Genomic DNA, 25,770 nt, shown 5'->3' on the forward strand with positions numbered 1-25,770 from the left:
ATAAAAACACGCAACATTTCTCTGAAATCTTCCTTCCTTTTCTTATTCTTCGAGGGAAGTGAAAATCGATGACTTTGGGATTGTGTCTGTAGCGTAACTAATAAAAAAACAGAATGGAGTTTTTCCTACTTTTTTGAGGCTTGAGTTTTCACAATTGTTCCGTAAATATTTGCATATATTCCCGGCAAGTTTTAAGGGCGGGGTGAAAAGATGAAAATAAATGCAATTAAGAGAGAGAGAGAGAGAGAGAGAGAGAGAGAGAGAGAGAGAGTCAAAATCTTACTCATATGTGTTCATCTTTAAATGGGTACCAACATCATCATCATCATCATCATCATCATCATCAATAGAGAAACGATAAGTTTCTTCATATGGGAAGGTGGCATATGAATTATATATATACTGTGTATATGTATGTATATATATATATATATATATATATATATATATATATATATATATATATATATATATATATATATATATATATATATATATAGTATATATATAATTCATATGCCACCTTCTCATATGAAGAAACTTATCGTTTCTCTGTTGATGATGATGATGATGTTGGTACCCATATATATATATATATATATATATATATATATATATATATATATATATATATATATATATATATATATATATATATATATATATAACTTTTGCAGAAGTAGTATCAACATCATGAACGGAAAGAAAACGATAGTACGTGCTTGTATTTTTGCATACAGTTTTATGTTTGATTTTTATTAAAATCATCAACATACACGAGTGCTCACTAAGATTTAGGGTGCAAAATATATATATATTTTTTCATAGATCCCTTGAAGTAAAGCGTCAAAGCAACAACAACAACAAAAAAAAAAAAAGCCATTTGGAAAACTCCCAACGTCTTTGATTCCGTGTACCGGAGGAGCATTCCCGGAAGAAATGAGATTCTGCCAAATTTCATTGCTGACTCGTTTTCTCGAGACGAAAGTTTGAAGGCATTACAATCTTCTCGTGTTGCGACTACGTTTCATTCACAAGTGGCGTGATAACATTTTTGAGAGGCTAACAGAATAGCTCATTGCGAAGTCGGTTCCATATTGTCAGTGCAATTGAAGCTATCAACGCAATGAGAACTGACGACATAAAAGTTCATTCATTTTCGTCGTCTGCTTATCACTAGATTCTGTGTAGCGTAACAGCAACATTTTATATCTTGTAAAAGCCTACTTTGTTACTTTTACTAAGGGGGAGAAGTGGTTACATATCAGATAATTTGTTGTACTGCGTTATGCGTTGTGTTATTTACTTTGATTTTGGGTGTGTATATGTATATGTATATATATATATATATATATATATATATATATATATATATATATATATATATATATATATGCATATGTGTGTGGGGGCAAGTGTGAATGTATGTATTTATTCGATATTTATGTATATATACATACATACATACATACACACACACACATATGTATATATATATATATATATATATATATATATATATATATATATATATATATATACATACACATATATATATTTAAATTACTTTGGGGAATTTTTGCTCAATGTGTTATAACCTTTAGCTTTATCCAAAGTCTTAATGGAGAAGTGGCTAAAAAAGCCTATCGTGAACAAAGAGTTGCACGCATAGCCTGCTGTTATATTCAATCCTTAACTTGCTTTGTTTTTGACAAAAAAACGACGTGACAGCCACTAGCAAAGAAAACAAAATGCAGCATATCCACGCGAACGTTGCAATTCCTTTTCCCGTTCCTAAAAGTAAACAGTTGGGCCATATACGAAAAAAAAAATCTGAAAAAAAAAGAAAATTTAAAGCTATCCTGCAGAACCTCTCGTCCTTGCGTTTCCTCTCGCAAGGAAATAAACTCAGGAATCGAAGAGTGAATCCAATCCTCACCTTGCACTTTACTCTTTCTGGAGTAAATGAAGAAATGTGATCTGGGTGAATATATGGAGTACGAGTTTCTGTATAAGTCGTGGAATGGAGAGAGATACACAAACCTTTGTATTGAAAGCATTTTGGTGTCTGTATTCCCATACAGTTATTAATGCAATGTCGAAGTCAGTGCAGAATCGCCTTTTTCTGTATATAGTTAAATATAGTAATGACTGTTTATCTAATTTAAAATATATACACATATATACTATATATATATATGTATGTATGTATGCATATATGCAATGTATATATTTATATATATATATATATATATATATATATATATATATATATATATATATATATGGAAGGTTTTACAACTTCAGGTGTAGTCACTGATTGGTTGGATGACCGTTATATAAGACCAGACGATACCGACGCACAAAAATCATGACGCAAAAACTTCAAAAAAATTTTATAATTATGAAACAAAATTCTTGGCTGTGAAAACCAACTATAAATCCCTTGATCATATTAGTTTAAATAAAAGTGACCATAAAAGGAACTGCGAGGACTTTCATAAAAGAAATGTTGAAAAAAAAAAAAACAAATAAGATGAGAGGAAGACAGAAATTCCCACGAGATAATTTCGAAACCTCTTTAAGCCTCTCTCAGTCAAAAGCGGATTAGAGAAAACGGCTGATCGTGATTTAAATTTAAAAAGATTAGACTCGGTTTGGGAAATATATATATATATATATATATATATATATATATATATATATATATATATATATATATATATATATATATATATATATATTATATATATGTATATATATATATATATATATACACATACACACACACACACTGTACAATGCATGTCCGCTTAACTGTGTCCTCGTCTGTCTTGGCTCAAGAAGTGTTTTCAATTTTGTCACTTGAATAGGCGGTAATTCACAAAAAATAACCTTTCCGTTGAATGAGCGGAAAGCCAACGCTAAGAATTAAGATGCTGAAGAAAGTTCAGTATTTGAGAGATACAAGGAAAGATTTTAATTTTAAAGAATCATAGACATGGCGAGAGTATTAAGAGGGGAAAAATATATGGTTCTAGACCAGAATAGCGAACATGGCGATCAAGTGTTCATTATACTGTACAACAGCTGTGTGGGCGAGAAGTTTGGGAGCGCGATATATATGCGGCATACCTTGACGTAGTTACGAATGACAGAATTGACAGCTATGCTTTGCGGAGGCGGCTGACGATGTATGGCGTAAAAGAAAAATGTTCCGAAGAGATAAGAGATTATTTTAATGATTAAAGCAATGGTTTTGTTAAAATATGGATTCTTGAGTTTATGAATTGTAGTTATGCCGCCATGATAAAAAAAAAAAAAAATTCTGGGAGGGACTAGCGACCTCAGTGGGAACTTTATAAAGGTACAGATAGCGGTAATGCAAGCCTTGAGGGGACAGTGAACACACACACACACATATATACATATATACATACATATATATATATATATATATATATATATATATATATATATATATATATATATATATATATATATATATATATGTATATATATATATATATATGTGTGTGTGTGTGTGTGTGGGTGGGTGTGCGTGTGTCAAAGAATACTAATCAACTAAACCCCCCCTGTTAACCTGATTCTGTTTCTTCGTTTATTTTATCCTAACCCCCCGAGAATGCCCACCTACGTCCGTCCGAATGTACGGTCTCGCTTCCATGTCTACTCGTCTAAAAATGCTTTCATGTTTCTCTTATTCTGTCTGTACAAACATATCGGGTTGTTCTTTGTATGCATCTGTTTTGTGTGTGTGTGTGTGTGTTCTGTTTGAATCTGCATATCTCATCTTAAGGTTCCGTCTTTTTGTCTGTCTATCTGTCGGTTTTCTAACTCGAGAGTCACTCTCTCCCAGCCGTTTGTAGATTATACGATAGCTGGCACACCTGCCATTTTCATGAATATTTATCTTCTATGCGTCGGATACTATTTCAACGACGCGACGTTCGGATCGCCCCACAGTCTTTTGAATGTGAGGTTTGTTTACTTTTAAGCCATAAAGTCACTGATTGTCTTTGTTATAAGAAAGAAATTAATGCAGGATGAAAAATTCAGTTTAGGTAAATATTTGTTGTTGTGAATCTTATTCACTTCAGTGGGTATGGAAATAAATGAGTGACTGTCATACAAAAGTAAGTGCGGATTAAATTATATTATTCAGTTTGTTTGTGGCTTAAACATCCGTAACTGATTATAAAAGTGAATATTACTCTGATTGCACTGAAAGGAAAAACGTCACTGAATTTGAAAGTCGTTAAAAAACAATATATATATACATACATACACATATATATATATAGTATGTGTGTGTGGTGTTTGTATGTGTGTATATATATATATATATATATATATATATATATATATATATCAATTATACATATATGTGTATATTTCTACACATGTACATTCAAGAGAACACTTTATGTTTTTTACTGCAAAGGAAAACATTTCATTTCCTTCATTACAAAAATATCTAACTATTGATGCCCCTCATTGATCTCTGTTGTACCATTAATATCAAGGTCATCACACTCCTTTTTAAAGACTAGTAAACTGATTTGTAGGCCTCTTATTCATGACGAAAATCCCACTTGGTAGTTCAGACCGCAACACAAGACTAGCCCTCAGCTTCGTGGTATTAAGCGCTCGTTGCGTTAAATAACAGTCCGTCATGATCTTCATCAAGATACTGGTAGCATAGGGCTTCGATGTTCCCGTTACTTTCCTGATTTTTCTCTTGTATTTGCTTTCCAAACGCTTGAAATAAAGGTATGATGCCTGATAAAAAAAATAAAATAAAGAGTTCCAGGCGGGGAGAGATAGTAAATGATCTCGATTTTAGAAACCAGGGTCGTAGCGCCTCGATGATAAGTCAGAAATGAAACAGAAAACGAAACACGAAAATGTTGTTTTGACCAAAGGAGAGAGAGAGAAGGAAAGTAAGAAAGAATTATTTAGGCACTCAAGATCTGAAGAAGGAAAGATAAAATAAAGGAAAATACAGTACAGTGGTATGAAAACGGGAGAGAGAGAGAGAGAGAGAGAGAGAGAGAAGCTACGTATTTACGATTTGCACGAGAACGCCAAAGCCATTTGCAGCAACACAAGTCCCTCTCCCGAAGAGCACATCTTGATATCGAGAGAGGGATGAAAATTCGCCTTTTGTTGTGATTGTGTCTGGCGGAAGATATGATGGCTCTTTTAGGCCGGAACGCGCTTGCATGCCGTGAAACATCTCCCGAGATAAGAAGATTTACACGCTTCCTCCTTATTCCTTTTATTTTGGGATATAAAACTTCAAATTTGCCTCCGGTGGCTGATTGGATAGCGTTGCCAGACACCTCAGAGGCGACGTGAGGCCGGAAGGTGCACATTTTCTATACAGGTTTTACGCTGTGCATATTTCTTTATTTGGTATCATTTTTTTTTTTCTCGTGAGAGGGAAAATGTATGTAGAATAAGAGTTTCGGTTTATACTTCAATAGACGTGCAGTATGAAATGATGGAACATATTCTCTCATATAATCGATTTTCTTTTTTAAAAAAGCCGTATTAAAAACTATAGCTAAAACGAAAGATTATTGTTCAGATTGTCATTCAGAAAATGAACACCATTCATATGGAAGAAGCCCAGAGGGGCCGTTAACTTGAAATTCAAGCTTCCGTTTGAAAGAAATAGCAGAAAGAAATAGAAAGTACAGGAAAGAAGCGATAACTTACTAAAAATGGAAAATAAATTAACAAAAATAATAGATAAACAGATAAAAATGTAATAGCGTAAATTGCCGATACTTAGTTTTAATGAATCTTAAGTTCAGTAATGTTTTTCGTTTAAATGCATCAGCATACTATTCACTTCCATACGTCGTTACGGAAGTTTAAGTCGTAAGACAAACTGAATGGTGTAATTTAAATTTTTTTTGGAAGTCATTTATGTGTATCCAGTGAAAAGAATAAGGTACTCAAACATTAGAAATATTTATCTATATTATATTTTTTATACTACGTTCAGTTTCTGTATTGGAGATAATCAGTTAGTTTACTGTTGTACATTAAATGTATTTATCATTACTTGGCACTTGGCTGAATCCCAGTCACATTCTACTGACGTGATTTCTCTGTGACTGGAGCAGTCTACATCTTTTTTCTGTGACCCACGAAATGAGTCGTTCGGTAATTTACTGAGCATGGGTTAGAAATGGATTAGAGAGAGTGCTCGTAGTGTGTGTGTGTGTAGGGGGTGGGTTGTAAGCCTGGTTATAAGTACTCATGCATAGTTGATCAACAGTAGTAACGTGATTACGTAAAACAAAATCTAACTTATAGGACGAAATAACTGTTCCCAGGTCTGAATGAGAGAACTAGATTACAAACTGAGAACACCATTCGATGGCCACTATTAGTGTACTGGAATAACAGAAAGACCTAAAATAATTGTAATCCAAACCTCGCTTTGCATGTGATGGAGGATGAAGATGGCGTAAGAAAGAAATAACAGTGAAATATGGAAAAAAGAAACCTCCATGACGAGAAGGAATTCGAACCGTGATTCCAAAATTCCTGTCGAAAATTCCCCGAGAGGAAAATTTTTGCAGAGGAGGGCGACAATTGGCCCTTCTTTTCTTCTTCTTTTGCCTCTAATAAACGAAGTTCTTTTTTTGCAGCCTTTGAGAATTTGCAGTCTGGAGCTGATACATGGAAATTGCGAAACTTTTCAATGATGAAAGCGTAGGAAAACAAGGCAGATTTTCAGGGAGAAAGAAATTCTGGGGGATTCTGAATAAAGCTTGAAATCAAGGGAGCTATGTCCCTGAATTGTCCCCGTAGGGAGGGGGGAAGGACAGTGCCATCAGTGCACCTCACACGGCGTACTGTATGCAACACTAAAGGGTGTTTGCAGCGTCCCTTCAACCCCTAGATACACCCACTTTTTTAGTCTTTGACTTTACCTAGATTCCAGCATCTTTCTTCAGTCTTGCTGTCCAACCTCTATAGCTATTACTTCTTAGTGCGACTGTGGGGGCTTTTGTCCAAGTTCCACCTTTAGATCCTTGTAATTCATATACTATTTATTCGGTACCTTTTGATATAAATTAAAACCCTTTAAATCTTTTCCAGCAGATTAAAAGCTACTTTGTATAGGAACTCAAAAGCTCGCTACTTGCATACCTTAAGCCCACTATTTAATTAATGAATTACCTCTATAGATACATGTATTCAGATCTTATAAATTCTTCCTATTTTCCTTCCTTCTGAGGCGTCAGATTTAGCCTTGTCATTAACCAGTCATTTGTCATTTTCTCCTCACGACAAAACTACATCAGAACTCTTAAATCCGTCAATTCACCAGAGCTTTTTTTTTTTCAAATGTGAGTCGTATTCCCACGTGTCTCATTCTTCTACCACTCCTTTCTCCAACTAAATTATGCAGATAATAATCTTTCCCCGCTTCCACCTTACACTTTATGTCAATTCACGTCTATAAAGTAAAGCTAGCACAACAGTCAATCGCCTCAATGGACTCAATTATTCTTCCCTCGTCACTTTTCATGAACTCCAGAACCTCTGTAGAGTTCTTACCAGGTACCTTGACTCACCTTTAGTGAGACAATTACAGTACCAACGTCAGAGAATTCTTTAAAAATTCAACGTGATTTCTGTTCTTTGTTACAAATAGTTCAGACAGTTCATCGACTTTACCGCAGTTATTCGCATGACTTTCAGATATAGGATGAGCAAACATTCTGTTCAGTGTTGTAGAAATATTCAGCGAAGCATTAACGTAGTATTCGTTAACAACAGCTCAGGGCCGACAGATCGTTTGATTGTGTGGCCCATAACCATTTAGAGTATCAGGAAGAGGTTATATCGCACAAAATAAAAGATGAAAACGTCTTGATGTTTTCAGCTGGTTTTTGCTTGGGTAAACACTGTTGACGTGGGGCGAGGTAAACTGTGATTGCCAAGTTAAACTCTCCATGTTGTTTTTTTTATGCCATTATGCACAGCAGGCCAGTGAAATGAACATCTAAACTTTTGACATGTCTGTTTATAGATATCTGAGGTGTTGAAGAGGTGTTGAAGGAAGTAAGAGTTGCCTGGTCGCCCCTAATAGAATATTTATTCAAGGTGTTCTTTATGGTAATGACTAGACTTAGATGCTGTCGACGAATTCACTGGGAGAGACTTAGTTCCAGCCGTGAAGTGAGTGGACTGTAGCTGGGTCGTGTGGTGAAAACTAGTTCAGAACCTCTTTCTCTGCTCTAATTCTCCAAACATGGGCTCATAACACAAACACAAACACACACACATTGCCATTTGGGACGATTTTTTAGAGTTATGGCGATATAACATCACATAGAACAACACCTGTTGTTAAAGGGAAGGTATATTATATGATTTTGGCTGAAAACGTTGCGCAGATGACACGAGGAAAGATACTGGAAGACCAGTGTGGCTTCAGAAAAGTAGCAGCAAAGTGAAAGGGAAAAAACGCTGTATGTGACACAGACAGACCTGGAAAACGAATTTGATAGACTCAATAATAAGCACCGAAGAGAATGCTGGGTTTGTAATTCATAAACAGTAAGTTCTTGAGGGTGGTTAAAAGTTTTTATGATGGCGCCAAGGATTCGTTTGGAATGTGTAGAAGGGAGAGTGAGCGTCCCGGTATAGAAGTGGGTTATAAGTGAATGGAAAAACTTTCTATGTAGTTGGAAAGTGTGGGATGTGGATAGTGAAGAGAAATTGCAGAAACTACCGGAGATGTCGTAAGTGTTTGCAAGATGGAGACTATTGAGAGGATAAACGAGCATGAATAAGGTATGGAAGTGGACTGCGGATAGTTTAGTGCTAATTGAAAAAAAAATAATTACCTATTTTTGGTCCCTAATTACGTTATCGGCCTCAGAAAAAACATGTTGTTTCTGAGGAAGAATAAGGTCAGTGGAGTGTTGGTGTCTGAGTTACTTTTTAGACCAAAGAAAATACTGACATCAACGCCAACGAATATTTACAAATATCGGGTTTAAGTGAGAGGGGAAATTGGACAGTAGAACTTTAACATGAACAGGGCCTACTTAATTACTTCTAGTCAATAATATTTTACAGAAATTAAATCTTTTAATTTTAGGTAATTGAAACCAACATAAGTTGCAGGTGTTCCCAACGCGTGGATGATAAATTATAATTACCTACCCTTAATTTATTTTTGCATAATTCGCACACGGAACGTTTTTCAAACCTGGTCGTCGTTTCACGATGTACTGAGCTGGACTTGAGAACCATTACACATTATACACGCGCAGGCACGCATATACACGCATACACACGCACTCATACACACACACACATACGGGGCTTCTGTTTATGTAATGAGCACTGGAAACATTTGAACCTTGAAAAATTTACGCCTGAGGTCAAAGAGTGGGATAAAGACATATAAATACACACACATATATATATATATACACATACATATATGCGTGTGTGTGTGTTTGTGTATTTACTGTATTTATTTATGTATACCACTCTTTGACACAGAATGCTATTTTTCAAGATTCAGATGTTTCCAGCTCCCATCTTACCAAACAGAAGTCCCGTTTGGCAAACTGCATTTCTCCATAGTACATATGAAATATGTTTGACACGATCAAGAACAACTCCACAAGAGTTTTGTTATGGTCTTAAAACCACTAATATTTTGGAAAGTGTACAAAAACCAAAAGTGCAAATCCTACTACCAGAAAGAGGGGATTACAGGGTACATCTGCATCTAAAATTGTTGTGGCATGTATGAAAATTTCAGTGTATGTTTATCCCTGCTTAATATTTTATGTATATCTTAGAAGCTGCTGAAGTCACTGAAAAATTGAACGTAATATCAAAACTTATAAGTGGCTGCCGAGTAATCAAAGTGGCTGCCGAGTAATCATTTTATATTCACATACCTTAAAAAAAAAATTGTATTACATGAAAAAAACCCATTTTCGGAGTCTGAAGTCTGAACATTCTCAAAATTATATATATATATTTTTTTCCTTTTGGTTACTGAAACACTCGAATAAAATTCTTGTCCGCATGGATAATTACAGGCAACTCTTGGATTATTTTGGTTAATTTCTTCACGCTGTTGACCCATTGATTGACAGTTTGATTTTGGTTGAGATCTAGGACCTGGCCTCGGAACTTGCAGGCTCATGTGTTATTGGTATCATGCATTCACTAATAAAATAAAAATGCACGAAGTCCTCACTATTATTTTTATTTTCCAGTGGTAACGATGGTCAAGGTGATCAAGATCTTCCAGACTTTAACGGCTGGGACGGCTATTATAGTAATTATTTGCCTTTTATCCGGAAAACCCATCAGTCAAGGAAAATTAGGTAAGGTCATATATAATAAAAAAAAAAATAATCAAAATATAAAAATGGGTATTGAATATTTTATCATTGATTTGTACTGTCAGTCATTTTTTTGCTGTTATATCATCTCATTTTATATAATTGCGTTTCATTTGAAAAATTTATTCTCTATTATATAATCAAGCACAATTTATATCAATTACATCACGATGTTTTGTCATTCGAATGATTTCACTTTTATCTTCCCTTTGCTTTTACTCTTCTCTAGAGATTCATCGTTGCTTGCTGTTATTTATATCAACTTTTCCCCCAAATACTTTACTCCACACAATATAATTTATATTTCAAATTATTATCATCTTTCCAAGGTTTGGGTTTACTGCCATTACCATGGTAAATTTTAGAGATGCAGTCAAAATATGTATGATCAGATTTACCATAATTTTGTTGACTGATGTTGGCGGAAACATATAACTAAAAATGGCTAGGTCTCATAACATTCATTGTAATACAGTCAAAATTCTTGATATGGCCTGTGATACCCTTCTTATCAGACCCCTGCAGGGTGGGAGTGCCTTCAGTGCATCTCTCACGGTGAAATTGCAGCGTCCCTTCGGACCCCTGGCTGGAACCCCTGTCATTTCTTGTACTGTGCACCCACTTATATTTTCTACCTTCCGTCTGACTCTTCACTCTCTCTCAGCAGTTGTTTCAGAATGCGACTGCGAGGTTTTCCTCCTGGTACAACTTGAAAACCTTTTTAGTACGAATGACTTCATAGGCCCCAGCGCTTAAATTTGATATTCTGTTCCATTCCTTCTTATCAGACTAATGGTTCGATGTTCAGAGCATCTTGTTGCTCTTGATCACTTCTGAATAGCAGTCAGTCCATTCACTCTGAAGTAATCAGAGGCTATGCATGCATTACTAGAGAGGTGGGATTGTTTCTGCGTACTATAGAATTTTTTTAGAGCTAGATGAATGACGGGTGTAACTGGGTTTGAGGGATTTGTATGTCTGTAATGAACATTTGAAGAGTACTTTTCTACCTGTTTAATTTCAGGGTTTTCCAGGAACAACAACAGTAAAGAAAATCTACCACCGTTCATCATTATCGTGTGTCATGGTACGTGCTTTTTTTTTTTTTTTTTTTTTTTTTGCATTTGGTAACAAATCTTTTTAGTAACAATTCATTTCTTTTTCGTGACTCGCTTAGTCCAGATGTCACAATCTAAGCCTTCAGAAAATGCGATTGCTTAATCAGATTGTTGCCAAAATACTTTATTCGTGCGGGGGAGGGGCGGTCTGCTGCCACTGTGTATTCCTGTAAAATAATCTTTCTTCTAATCTTTAATAAAATATGGGATTCCTTAATATATAGTTCCCAAATTACTTTACTTTTCGGGCTTTTGGTTGTCACTTTCAACTCTAAAATAAGTTTTCGTGGTATCGTTGACGCCCCAAGAGAGGAATGATGCAAATTTAGATGTAAACTATTCACTGTTCCTAAGTGACAGCAGTAGTTTTGGGCAGTAAAATTCTATTTTAATCTACAATTGCACTGCACCTGTTGATAGTAAAATGTGCTGACTTGTTAGAAATGATACCGAGATACCTCTAAATGCTATAAAGCTATAAAACACATATAAAAGACTATATTTCTCTCCAGATAGAGGAAAATCCCTGACTTCTTCCTTTCAACGGCAGTTGAATCAAGTTACGGTGCTTCTCAAGTCAGCTGTGACGTTTACGAACGAAACCTTGAGGTAAACTGTCTTCTTCTTCTTCCTTTTTTCTTCCTCGAACATTCCTCACCAACGTACAGCCAAATTCAAACTGCCTGCCGACGCTCACTTAGGTAAGTGAAACTTGTGTTGTCTGTATAAGTGAGTGTTGGCATACTTTAGAATTTGGCTGTACTTATGATCATTTTTACTCCCAGTGTTTGTCATTTTATGCTGATGAATATGATTTTATACTGAGATATTATTCGTCTTTCCTTAATGCTACCTTTTGGCTCTAAGCTAGCTCAATTATCGACAGACTTCATATAAGCATTGAATGAATAAGAGTTATTTCCATACAGTTATAAACAGCTCGAACGACTTTCTTCAAACACTGACTAAACCTGCTAGTTTTTCCCCACTGCATCAGATTCCTTGTCGTAACAAATTCGGACAAGATCTTCGAGAGAATCAAGGCCATCCCACGAACGTGGCCGAACAAGCACAAATCGAGGCTGCAGTTCGAATCCCGCCCTGTCTGGTATCCACCAGATAGAAAAGACAGCATGAAAGGTCTCCTTAGACCCTGTTCATCTGCTAGACTCTTCCTGCCGGAGACCTTGAGGGATGTAGACGCAGCCGTTCTCCTCGACACGGACACTATTTTCCTAAGGCCTCCGGAGGAGCTCTTGAGGGAAATCTACAGATTCGACGAGTCACAGGCCGCCGGACTTGCTCAGACTTCGCGTGGCTACAGGGGTCTAAATGTGAGTGACTATCTGCCGAAGGTTCTTGCAATTGTTGTGGAAGTGGATGGCAAATATTAAGATTTTATAACAAGTACTGAAAAGGTATAATATCTAGGGGATTATTGTTAATGTGACTATCTGCCGAAGGTTCTTGCAATCGTTGTGGAAGTGATTGGCAAGATTTTATAACTAGTACTAATAAGTTATATTATCCAGGGGATTACTATACGCCTTGCATTTTAATGCCTTTTTTTATCTGGTTAATAATTTATTAATCTATTTTTTTTAATAAGCGAAATCTCTTCTCTGCGTATTTCCCCTTACTTCATCTTATTTCTTTCTGACGTGCACCATATTCTTTGAAAGCTTGAATTTCAAGTCAATGGCCCCTCTGGGCGTGTTCCATAAGAATTGGGTTCATCTTCTGATAATAATAATAATAATAATATCGAATCATTGTATTGCAGTTATAAATACAGCTATAATACGTTGCATATTATTACTCTTTCGCACGAATAAAAAAAAATTTGATTTTGGCCATTCACCAGAAATGCTTCGTCTCCAAAATATTTAAAAACAGGTTATAATACAGAAACGACCCAATTACTGACTGTCATAGGAAGCCGTCACAATTCTAACGGATCACGAGTCATCTGTGTCATCCTTCAGATTCCTTACCCGAAGCCGAGAGGAGTTAACACTGGGGTGATGGTCATGAATATGACGAGACTTAGGGCGCTTCCAGGTGGCTGGACAGGTGTCACTCTGAAGGCGTTCGACGAAAATAGGAAGGACCTTTCGAAGACGGTGACAAACGATATCGTCAATATCGCTCTGGCCCAGGTATTCCATTATGTAATTATGAAAGAATTTAATATAACCATTCTGTTTTTGGGTCGTCCTTCTGCATATAACGTGGTTGAGGAAAAACTTTCTGTATTTAAGTTTTTTTGAAGTTTATTTTACTACTGATATTGCACAAAAATAATGAGATCTTCTTCATAGTCCTATTATATCCTTTTTCTTAATTTCCTGAGGTTTTTATTCAGGTTACTGCTTTTATCTCACAAAAGTAACAAGATCTTTTACGTAGTTTCATTAAACTAAACTTATTCGTAGAGTCGTTTTGCTAAAAACCTACTGATATGTGAATATATTATAATATATATATATATATATATATATATATATATATATATATATATATATATATATATATATATATAAAATCTATTGCCATTTATATATATATATCTCTAAACAAATTGTAGTGTGAAGCAAGGCAGGTGTCTATGACATCTGTATTTCACAAATTTTACCCTGCTTCACTTGACATAACTTGACATAACTTGACAAGCGAATAACATTAATGAAAAAGGTCTTGTGTGCAGTGTAGTCTTTCTCTCTCAGAATCATCAGATATTCTACAATCTGAACTGCGTTTGGAACTACAACACTGGCTGTTGCAGGGGAAAACGCAACCCTTGTACGGATGCTGAGAAAACCGGTGTTTATCTCCTACATGGCACATCTGGGGCTTTCGTTGACGACACATTCCTCAGATTCAGAGTGAGAACCGTTTCAAGGCTGTCATCCCTCGATTTTCTCCACATGATCAAACCACCCTGAATCATTGGTAGCTTTTAGGCTCATTCATAATTCTCTGCAGGTTCTCTGTACTGTGTGCATATATCATGGAATTATTATCGGTAACGCTCTATGACCTAAATGGAAACCATTAGGTTGAAATAATAGCTTTTTCTACGCATATATGCCTTATTTGTACACATGCGCGCACGCACACACACAGACAAACACACACACATACATACACAAATATATATATACAATATATACACATGTATATATGTATGTGTAAATATATGTATATACACATACATAATTAAATTTAGAAATTCATTATGGATACTGAGAAATGATTGGTATAAAACTGAGTACATATAGATACATACATGCACAAGTATGTTAGAGAACGTATGCCATAAGAGTAAGTATACACTTTACTATATACGTAAATATGCACAATATAAAGAGGAAAAAAAGTATATATAAGTATGAAAGAAGGTAGTTAAAAATAGTATCTATGTGAAGGAATAGACTTTGCCGAAATTATCGACATCAAACAGTCAGCTGATTGTGACCAAGTCGTCGCTGACAAATTTCAGAGGTCCATTACAATTTGATTTGATTGTTTACCCGCAGGCTGTTTACGAGGCTTGGCAGGACTACCAGCTTGGATCGCCTCTATCAACACTTCTCGCCGACATGGAGAGAAGGATGAAGGTCAACGCGTCTCCGAAGACGATTTGTGACAGATTAACTAACCTGGAATACATCTTCACGAAGTCACTGAAAACTATGTTACAGTAGATGTTCCTACTCTCGTTGCTCGTTTCATACCTGTCAGTCCATTATTCCGTATTACTGGACCTCCTTTCATATTCTCTTTCTTCCATCTTACTTTCCCAACAATCGTTTCATTGCGCAACTGCTTTGAGGTTTTCCTCCTGTTACACCTTTCAAACCTTCTTGACCCTCAGTTGAGACCTCATAGGTCCCAACGCTTGGCCTTTGGCCAAAATTTTATATTCCAATACCAGTTATGAAGTTGTTTGGCAGTCTGTTCAGTGACTTACAGTTGTGTAATGCTTATGGAATGAATAAAAGCTTTGTCTTCAGCTAACGCCATGTTCTTTGCAAGCTTGAATTTCAAGTCAGTCGCCCCTGTGGGTTTGTTCCATATGAATGGGGTTCATCTTCTTAATAATAATAATAATAAAATACTCATCGTAGGTCAAGGGATGAGCAATAAAACATTCTTCAGGATCACCAGGTTTACAATAAATTTGATTAGTAATACTAGCATGGGTCACACACTTAAGAAGTCTTGAAATGATTGTTTCGTCAACCCACAGAACTGAATTTCACAGAACCAGCATTTAAGAAATCTTGGCTACAGAATTTGTCGTTGCTAAACGTGATAAGTGCAATGACACTTAGTAAAAACTAAAACTTAATTAAGAATAATCAGTTTGAAGTTTCATTTTATACAAAACTCAACCATGACAATCTCAAAACTGTTTACGGTTTTTAATAAGTATAAACTGACTATTACACACTTTAAACAGGATACAGCAATGCTGTGGTTTTACTACTTGGGAAAAAACTAGGTGCAATAACTCAAAATACGCTTATTAGAAGGGCAGAGCCAGAACAATAACTCAAAATACACTAATTAGAAGCTTCTGGCAGAGCCAGCCGCTGGGAGGTCCTCTCAGGTCTAAGAAGCCACTTTGTGGCAGACGGCTGGAATTTTTCATAACAACGCCAAGCAATAGAAAATTACAAGCGAAGCCCACTTTCTAACAAACCGGAACGTTTTACCATGAACTTTTCAAGTTCCGCAGTCAATCCAGGTTTCACAACTGTTCCTGAAAGAAAGGAACTTCATTTATTTAAATCAGGTGGAATCCAGGTTTCACAACAGTTCCTGAAAGACAGGAACTTCATTTAATTAAATAATTAAATCAGGAGGATGTTAAGTAATTAACAAAAAATTTTATGTTAACTAAAGATAGTCTTCAAAGTATAAAGATGAATTAGCCAGTGGTTGGAATTAAGCCCTGTATTGAAAAAAATCAAGCCTTTACATACTGGAATACACAGAACCTATATGAACTAGCCAATGGTTGAAACTAAGCCTTATACTGAAAAAATAAAGCCTTTAAATACCAGAATATAAACAGAAAATATAATAACTAGCCAATGATTGAAACTAAGCTGTATACTGGAAAAATCAAGCCTTTATATACCAGAATATAAACAAAATAGATTAAACTAGCCAGTGGTTGAAATAAGCCCTATACTGCAGGAGCTACGATACTGACGAGAAAACACAAAGACAGTTATGAAATAGAAGAAGTACCTTATTTTGAAAACGTACAAGGGACCGCCATAGAGGGAATTATCCCAGTGGAGGGCTGTACATAAAACTTCAAACTGAAATAAAGTGAAAGCGAATGCAAGGCGTCGAAGGAGCCGGTGAAAAGAACGTCCCTACGACCTCCACCACTGCTACTACTACTACTACTACTTGTCATTTTGTAAACAACATCGTGTGACACTTTCACCTCTGCACTAGGGAAGACTGCGTTGGTTTGTCGACCTGCTAGATGACGAAAAGTTCCTCAATGTTAGTATATCATAGCGTTTTTATATGATTTCCATTGCTTGCCGTATTCATTCGATGTATGGAGAAGCCATGTCCTTTAGTTACCTCAAAAGCCCACTTTAAGGGACACCGGGTTACGTATCCCCCTGACTAGGCCATTGTTATTGTGAAAGTTTTATGATTGTTTTTTGCCTTGGAAATTGGTTTTCCCTGCACTTTTAAGGCTGCTGATAATGGAGGTGCTTTTGTTTTTGTCGGCCAACCATTATTTGCCCCTTATCTCTACTCAACTGTAAAGGGGGACTGGGGTAGTGTGGATAACCCGAGGGACGCGCCTATAGCTCATTAACAATGATTCCCAATGAAAAACTGCGTAGAATAAAAGTTTTTCAGCGTGCCGGAATCTACCCACAAAGTAACCTAGCCGGCCAGTTTGCTTGAATTTGCCGAACGACATTTTTTTCAGCGGTCACTTTTTCTAATACCAAGGTTATTTTTTGGAAGACCCCAGCCACCTCCCACTTTATAATTTATATTTTTCTTCGGTAAAACACATTAAAACAAAAAATTTCTTCTCAATACATAACCTTTGCAAATGCTTAATAACAGAGAAAAATAATTAATCAAATTATGACTTATAAGGAGCGCCTACAGTTTAGTTAGCCAAGGTTATCATCTGCCAGTTTTCTAGACAGTACCCACCACCAGATGGCAGTAGGTTTCGACTAGAAAACTGGCGGACGAATACAAACAAGATGGTGCCGGGACGGAAGCTAATGTTTACCATCATTTATATAACATAAACAGACCTAACCTTTCCTACAGTGCCAGGTCCTGACCTAACCTGATTTCCAGCAATCAGAAATTACAGTTGAGTCTGGGTGAATGTTTTCTATTAAAATTGGGAGGAGTGTCTCTGTAGATCTGTCGGCAACAACTTGAAAAAACGTGTCCTTTGTTTCGAAAACGTCTACCCTTATGAAATTTTCGCTTGCTGAATTTGGACTCGTCAATTTCCACGACGTGTCCTGGCCCCCCAATTTTCCAGTTGTCCTGCACCAAAATGTCAATACTCTACAAACTTTCTGGCAGAAATTGTACCAGTCAACTATGGCGTTGGGTGACCCGATTTTCAAAGTCATCTGCATGTATTTTTGGGGAAATTCGTGAATCCAGCCATCTTACTTTCCACCCTCTCCTAACAATTGATTCATAGTGCCACTGCTCTGAGGTTTTCCTCCTGTTACACCTTTCAAGCCTTTTACTGTCAATTTCCATTGCAGCGCTGAATGACCTCATAGGTCCCGGTGCTCGGCCTTTGGCCTAAATTCTATACAGTATTCAATTCAAACCAAATTGTAACTTACTGTAGGGTACCGGCTGCAACGCCTAACCTGACCTCAACAGTTAATTAGTTTTGAGACAGGTTTTGTGAAGGCATTGAATACAAAGAGAGGGAACTGAAATCATAATAAAAAATTGCCCCTGCACTAGAGTTTGTTACATAAAGTCTTTTGTCCGAGCACCGCTCATAGTCCAGGCCACATCTCATGAGCCACATTCCAATGATTGATCCCTCGTCAGTTTTGCAGTTTATTTTCATCTGTCTTAGCATAGCATTTGATATTGTTTCAACCTGTCATTGTGATCAAATTACAGGCAGTCCCCTGGATAAAACAGCCTTGGCTTCCGGCTCTCTTCAAATATATTCATCAAAAATTATTTCATGGGTTACAACGCATTTTCCGAGGTTACAGCACCAATCTGACAGAAGAAATATGGCTCCAAAATGGTAGAATAGTAAAAATTTGGAGGTTTATTTGATGAAAAACTCAATAATAAGGATTAAAAGTAAGGTTTTCTTATGATTTTTAGCTTACAACGATTTTCAGGTTGCAATGCGGCATTGGAGCGGAGCCCTTGTCATAAACCAAAGACTGCTTGCAATTGTTGTTATTATTCCTCTTTGTATATTATTTAGAATTTGACTAAAATGAATTGTTTTTCATAATGTTTTGTATTTACAGGCATGGCACCAGAATGGCCCATTGGGGAGAGTGGATGTTATCAAGAAAAATTAATTATTTCTGGAACAAATAAAAAAAAGCTTTTTGGTAAGTTTATTGTTTATATGTAATAGTATTTATATGTATTGTTTGAGAATTAAGGAATTGTTTTGCTATCTATCCTTTTATTCCTAAACATACACCAGTGTCTGTTCATGTTCATTATGGTCATCATTAATGTTAAAGTGTTCCTATGAAACAACAGGCAGTCCCAGTTTTGTGTCTTGGGTTCCGTTCCAACGCCACGTCATAAACCAAAAATCATCCTAACCTGAAATACTGCTGAAAATTGTGAGAAAACCTTAATTTTAATCATTTGGGTGTCTTGTAAACGACGTAAACTGCATTTTTCATCAAAAAAACTCCAAATTTTGACCATTTTGCCCTTTTGGGAGCCATATTTCTTCAGTCGGATGAGCGTCATAAACCCAGAACATGCGTTGTAACCAAGGAAATAATTTTTTATTAATATATTTGAAGAGAGTCAGTAGCCAAGCCTGTCATATCCATGGGACTGCCTGTATAGACCTTTGTCGTAGACAGGCGTGTCTTTGAAACTCAAGTTGGTTCGGTTGTTGAGACTATAGCCAGGTGGGTAACTTGCCCAGGTTAATTTCTTATATACTGTGTAAGTATTTAGGTTTTAACTTCTTTTGTGACCAGTTTGAGTCAATTGGTAACTGCCATATTTTTCACTAGATTCTGATGTTACGTAACTCTTTGCCATTATTCATACCTCCAGTCCCCGTAGTATAGGCATTACTAAAGGTTCTTTGCAGTGTCCCGTCGGCCCCTTTCTGCAACCCCTCTCATTCATTTTATGAATTTCATAGTGCAACTGCGAGGTTTTCCTCCTGTTACACCTTTCAAACCAACCTACTCTCAATTTCCCTTTCCTGCGCTGAATGACCTCATAGGTCCCAATCCTTGGCCTTTGGCCTAATCTCTATATTCCATTCCATCCCATACCTCCAGTGTAGTGTGCTGAGTGTCACCCTGTTTGCTAATGTCAGAAAATTAGTAAATGATTGTCGGCAAGAATGTTGGGACTTAGTTGGTGATGGGAAATTGACTTTTTTTTTTATTATTTGTCACATAAGATGATTTTGCAACAGATTTAAGTTGTGATATATTTTAAGTCATTTTATTATTGTACCATACTTTTGATTATAACTTTTCAGTTATAAATTTGTTCTGTAGTTCAGTACATGTATAAACTGTCTGGAAAAATATACTGTATATTATAGTATAGTGTTACTGTTCTGTTTACAGGAATGCTTGAAAAGCCCAATTTACTTCCATCGGCTCCGAGCCACATACAATGCATGGAAAAGTGTCGTCAGGGAAGACATAGACGTTGAATTGACTCTCAGGCCAAGAAGTAAGTTGATATTGGTTCTCAGTTTTTGTGAGTATGAAAAAGAATATCTGATTTTAATGCTTATCCATTCTATCTGCATATTCAGTACTTTTGTGCTATGCAGTTTTGAATAAGTAAGCCAACAATAATGACATTGTTAAGAATAATGGTAAGATATACCAATCACATCCTCTCAGAGGATAAAGGTTAGGGAGAATATTGCTCGTTTTCCACAAATTCTCCATCGTTACCTTACAGCACAGTAAAACCACAAAGATACAGTAATCTTATGGGATACTTACAATTAGTTCAGTAGGTTGTAAACTGTCAAAACATTGTATCAAGTTGCTAACACTTTTTAGGGACTATCTCAGCTGCCTGTGCATTTTTAATCCCAAGTCCAGATTAGTAAGTTTTGATGTATATTCTTAATCTACAAGAGAGTTATTCCCCGTGGGGGGTTAGTGCCGTCAGTGCACCTCATGCAGTGCACTGTAGGCATTACTTAAGGTTCTTTGCAGCGTGCCTTTGGCCCCTAGCTGCATCCCCTTTCATTCCTTTTCCTGTACCTCCTTTCGTATTCTCTTTCTTCCATCTTTTTTCCACCCTCTCATAATAATTGATTCATAGTGCAACTGCGAGGTTTTCCTCCTATTACACCTTTCAAACCTTTGACTGTCAATTTCCGTTTCAGCACTGAATGACCTCATAGGTCCCAGGGCTTGGCCTTTGGCCTAGATTCTGTATTCAAGAGAGTTATTGAATTGGTATTAGAGTATCCAGGAAACTGAACTAGATCGGTCTTAATCCCCACCAGTCAGCCAAATTTAGAATGAAGTAAATTGCATATTTGTGATTGGAAAATTCTGTAAACAAATGATTGGTTCTGACTTCGAGACTTATCTCAAATTTCTATTGGTCCTGCGGTGTCTTCCTCTTTCATATAACTATTCCTTCTTTTATAATTGTGGAACTCTTTCAACACACCATTTTGGGATGAGTTCATCATATTGTTTACCCTGTCCATAAATAAGAGAATATAAACCATGGCCTTCTAAACCAGTCAAACTGTAAAACTCATTGTTACTTTCGAGACCTGTTTCCTAAAATGGAATACTGCAGTATCTGCAAAATTTTCAAAAATGAGATATGCCAACTGTTGGGCTATAAAACATTAATACACAAGTTACTGCAGTTTAAGAATGATTCTTCAATGCTTTCCACGAGTATCTAGGGGGTCCCATTTGCAGTATCTGCAAAATCAGTGTTAAGGCAAGAGAAAATATACCATTTTTTTCAGTTTTGTATTTTTGCAGATACTGCAGTCTTCCATTTTAGGAAACAGTGCTGTCAGTGCACTTCACGGGGTGCACTGTAGGCATTAGTAAAAGTTCTTTGCAGCGTCCCTTTGGCTCCTAGCTGCAACCCCTTTCATTCCTTTTGCTGTGCCTCCATTCATATTATCTTTCTTCCATCTTGCTATCCACCCTCTCCTAACAATTTTTCAAAGTGCAACTGCAAGGTTTTAGCCCCTGTTACACCTTTCAAACCTACCTACTCTCAGTTTCCTTTCCAGCACTGATTGACCTCATAGGTCCCAGTGCATGGCCTTTGGCCTAAACTCTATATTCCATTCCATTAGCTTTAATACTACTCAGTTTCGTTAGGAGTTTTATCTTGGATACAACTACAATGTGGAATAGTTTGCCTAGTGCAGTTGTACAGTCCTCTGATCGCCAATTGTTTGAGCGAGGAGCAAATTCTTTCTTGCTCTGCTGATGCTCTCTCTCTCTCTCTCTCTCTCTCTCTTCTCTGAAGGTGCTTTGATTTCTTCTTTTATAGTTTGTTGACTCTGTCCATAAGGGTTTTCAGCTGAAGATTTGAAGAAAGAGCAAAAAACTACATAAAGAGTATCTCATTAACTTCTTCACCAAAGGTTGATACAGATGCTTTAAAATTGACAAATGAGTTCATACGTATTTTTAAATTATCTCTTACACAGTAGTACTAATGCACTTAATTGCCATTCAGTCAAAAGAACTACTGCTTTCATACATTAACATTTTTTCAGGCTTGTAGAGAAGACGGAGATGCAGTGCAATTGTAATTTTCTCTGACCGACTGAGAAGACTGGCTAGAGCCTCCTCACATGCTAGCCACAGCGTCTCAGGCCACTGACCGAGCAGCAGTTATTGGAATAGCAACGAGGTAAGAATCACACTGGAACATTTTATGTGAACTTGAGTTTTAGGAAAAAACCTTTTTTTTATTTTAACATCATATAGTCAGAGCTCAGAAGTCAGTGCATAGTATGATTGATGGGTTTATTATGAACACAATGGAATATCACTTAGCTTTAAATACTATTGTATTTTATGGTTCATCAATTAAATATTCCAAGATCAGTTAGTGGAAAATGCTTTGGTCACAGACATAAAACAGAAACCAACTTGTTATCAGCTCATTACTAGCAAGAACTTCCACAGTTGACAGTAATGATTGTCATACCATTACCAAACAAACCTAAACCATTTCATAAAAGTCAGAAAAAGTCAATATCTTTGCACTGCAGAATGAAACTGCATATAGAAGAAGCTTGGTTTACTGGAGTATTCCATCATGATAAAGTGCAAATTATAAAGTATTTATGAAATAATTATAAGTAATGGAAATCAACTGAAAAATAGATAAGGCACACTGATTTTGCAAGGTTCCAAAAGACTGGAAAGCAGTTGGCAGGTACAGAAAGTGATTCACTTACCCACTGGGAACATGAGGGGCATTCTGCTGTGTGCGAACTTACCAGGCCCAGCCTTTATTTATTAATTTTTTTTTCATGAGTGATAGAGACAGAATATATGAAATAAGCAGAGTTTAGTATGTCATAAAAAGGGAGATATCTGTATCTTGCTGGTTACTGGCAAGGAGTTAGGTCATCCGAGCCTCAAAGTGATTTTGGCTATAAATTATTCAGATTGCCATCACCTACTTATTTGTCAGGCCACTTTTGAATGGATCTTATAGGGCTGCAAACTGTGATTAATGATTATATGTGATTAGTATTTAGGATTTGCTCACCAGAAACAGTTGCCTTCAAAACTTGCATAAATGTAGGAACTTAGAACATTCATTATTTAGTTTTGTAAGTAGGTACATACAGTCTTTTAATTGTTGATTTCTTTTCTGAAAGGTGCGAGCAGTTCGCAAATCGCAAAGTCACATAGAACTAGAATCTTTTGGAGCAACGCATGGTAAACCAGTCTTGAAGATGGTTGCCAGGATGGAGAATCACTCTGACAAAGTACCGAGCATAGCCCCCATTTTGAATTTTCTCTGCAAACGTCTTTGGCAACGGGATCAGGAATTACTCTCCATTAAGCCATAGACTTTTAAAAAATGGTTTTTGTAAGTATAAGTAAGTGCAGCAGGATGTGTGTCACAGAGTGGTGTAAAGTACATGTCATTGGATCAAATTTATAAGCATTAGGAGAGTCTTTCTCTTTTCTTTTGAATTAGATTTTCATTGTACATTACTGTAAAAGTACTGTAGTTGTTTCATATTAACTTTGCTCCCGTAGGTGGGGCAGTGCCGTCAGTCCACTTCATGGAGTGCACTGCAGGCACTACTAAAGGTTCTTTGCAGCATCCCTTCGGCCCCCAGGTGCAACCCCTTTCATTCCTTTTACTGAACCTCATTTCATATTATCTTTCTTCCATCTTAAGTCAAGTATATCTTAGTTTAACCAGACCACTGAGCTGGTTAATGCTGTCCATGCAAAACTGGAAAATGAAAAATGAATGTTAACAAAAATACCTCTCCTAGCAGTTATTTCAGAGTGCAACTGAGAGGTTTTCCTCCTGTTACACCTTTGCAACCTTTTATACTCTCAATTTTCCTTTCAGCGCTGAAAAACCTCATAGATCCCAGCGCTTGGCGTTTGGCTTAAACTCTATATTCCATTCCATATTGACTTTAATAATTGCAGTGTAATGTGTCAGCTGGTTTCTGTGGTAAGGAATTATCTACTGCAGATTTGTATTTTATGGATAACAGTTGCAGTGACCTATAGAAACAGCTAAAAAAAAAAAGGATCATAGAATAAGGGCCATTGACTTAGAAATCAAGCTTCCAAAGAATATGGTGTTCATTTGAAAGAAGTAACAGAAGGTAATGTTAAATACTGTAAGAAATGATCAGTTATTAGAAAAAAGCAGATAAATTAACAAAAAATGCATAAAGATGTAGGTAAATTATTAAAATACAAGAATAGTATCAGAGTAGTAATGCATTTGCATCTTTCGCTTGCACTTCTGAAGTTCAAATTGCACGACTTCCTTCTGGATGCTACAGTACAGCAATGGCACTAGGAACCCTATTTGATCAAACCTTTCAATTAATGTGACGTCAAAAGGGCCGTTTGCACAGAACGCTGTGTTGTAACAGTAGAGTCACGTGTTTAAAATTCCATAAAGTGTTTATTTTTAACAATCTAGTTTATCCAGTGTTGCCTATATTTTGTACTACACTGCATCATGTCAGGTTTGTAGGTGAATATGTCATGAGTCACTCAATAGGATAAGGTTTTTAGACTATGAATTATCATTTCATGTTCAGGTACAAGCTTTCTATATAGTATTTTTTCCTTGCAGGCTCTTGGCTAAAGTATTTTATGAAGGAAATGGAAAAATACCAGATTGAACCAAGAAAGTCTAACTGTGTACAAAGAAGGCAGAAGAAGAAGATATTCTACACAAGGAATTCTTCAGAAGCGGAACCCCTTCAATTTTCAGTAAATTAACTGGAACAAGAAAGTTGCCAGATTACTGTTGGTTGAAAAAGGAACAAAAATATAAAGATGATGACACCTTAATATGTATTAAGATACATAGGTTCTTACTGCTAACTTCTTAGTGTATTATCAGCTATCAAGTTCTTACGCACGATTCAGGATACATAGTTTTGTTTGTGCTAGAATCTAGTACCATTTTGATTGCATAAGTAATTTAAATTTCTTATTCAGTATTAGATATCTGGCATATTTGAGGATACATATTTTACTTTAGTATCATTTTTAAATAGCTTTGCTTTGATATACAGTACATAGTTTTCACTTCAATGTCCTAGCAGTGCTATCAGCTCCTGGGTAGCTTCATACATTTCAGAATTCATAATTCTTACCCATAATCTCATTAGTTCAGGATATAGTTCAGGCTGCTTGATATATAAGACAAATTTCATATCAGTGTAATATCAGTACAGGCAGTACCTGGTTTATGACGGTGGGTTTCGT

General features: G+C 36.2%; 1 protein-coding gene and 1 long non-coding RNA gene across 2 annotated transcripts; both read left to right on the plus strand.

The window, feature by feature from the left end:
- Positions 1–10,302: 10,302 nt before the first annotated feature.
- LOC136853927 (glucoside xylosyltransferase 1-like) lies at positions 10,303–15,552 on the plus strand. Its single transcript, XM_067129825.1, has 7 exons — positions 10,303–10,409; positions 11,452–11,514; positions 12,058–12,154; positions 12,543–12,879; positions 13,531–13,704; positions 14,272–14,430; positions 15,085–15,552. The coding sequence occupies exons 1-7, from the start codon at positions 10,307–10,309 to the stop codon at positions 15,250–15,252; spliced, it is 1,101 nt and encodes a 366-aa protein (XP_066985926.1). The 5' UTR covers positions 10,303–10,306; the 3' UTR covers positions 15,253–15,552.
- A 1,411-nt stretch (positions 15,553–16,963) lies between these two features.
- Positions 16,964–25,770, plus strand: LOC136853928 (uncharacterized). Its single transcript, XR_010857587.1, has 6 exons — positions 16,964–17,074; positions 19,081–19,167; positions 20,392–20,500; positions 22,551–22,687; positions 23,670–23,894; positions 25,130–25,770. It is a non-coding gene; the product is annotated as an uncharacterized lncRNA (long non-coding RNA).

The sequence above is a fragment of the Macrobrachium rosenbergii genome, chromosome 28, assembly GCF_040412425.1.
Source record: "Macrobrachium rosenbergii isolate ZJJX-2024 chromosome 28, ASM4041242v1, whole genome shotgun sequence".
NCBI lineage: Eukaryota > Metazoa > Arthropoda > Malacostraca > Decapoda > Palaemonidae > Macrobrachium > Macrobrachium rosenbergii.

Excerpts from the sequence above, each read along its gene's own strand:
- LOC136853927 (XM_067129825.1), top strand. The coding sequence starts at position 10,307 with ATGGTCAAGGTGATCAAGATCTTCCAGACTTTAACGGCTGGGACGGCT. Across the intron at positions 10,410-11,451 it reads CATCAGTCAAGGAAAATTAG|GGTTTTCCAGGAACAACAAC; the intron begins GTAAGGTCATAT and ends GTTTAATTTCAG. Across the intron at positions 13,705-14,271 it reads TCAATATCGCTCTGGCCCAG|AATCATCAGATATTCTACAA; the intron begins GTATTCCATTAT and ends TTTCTCTCTCAG.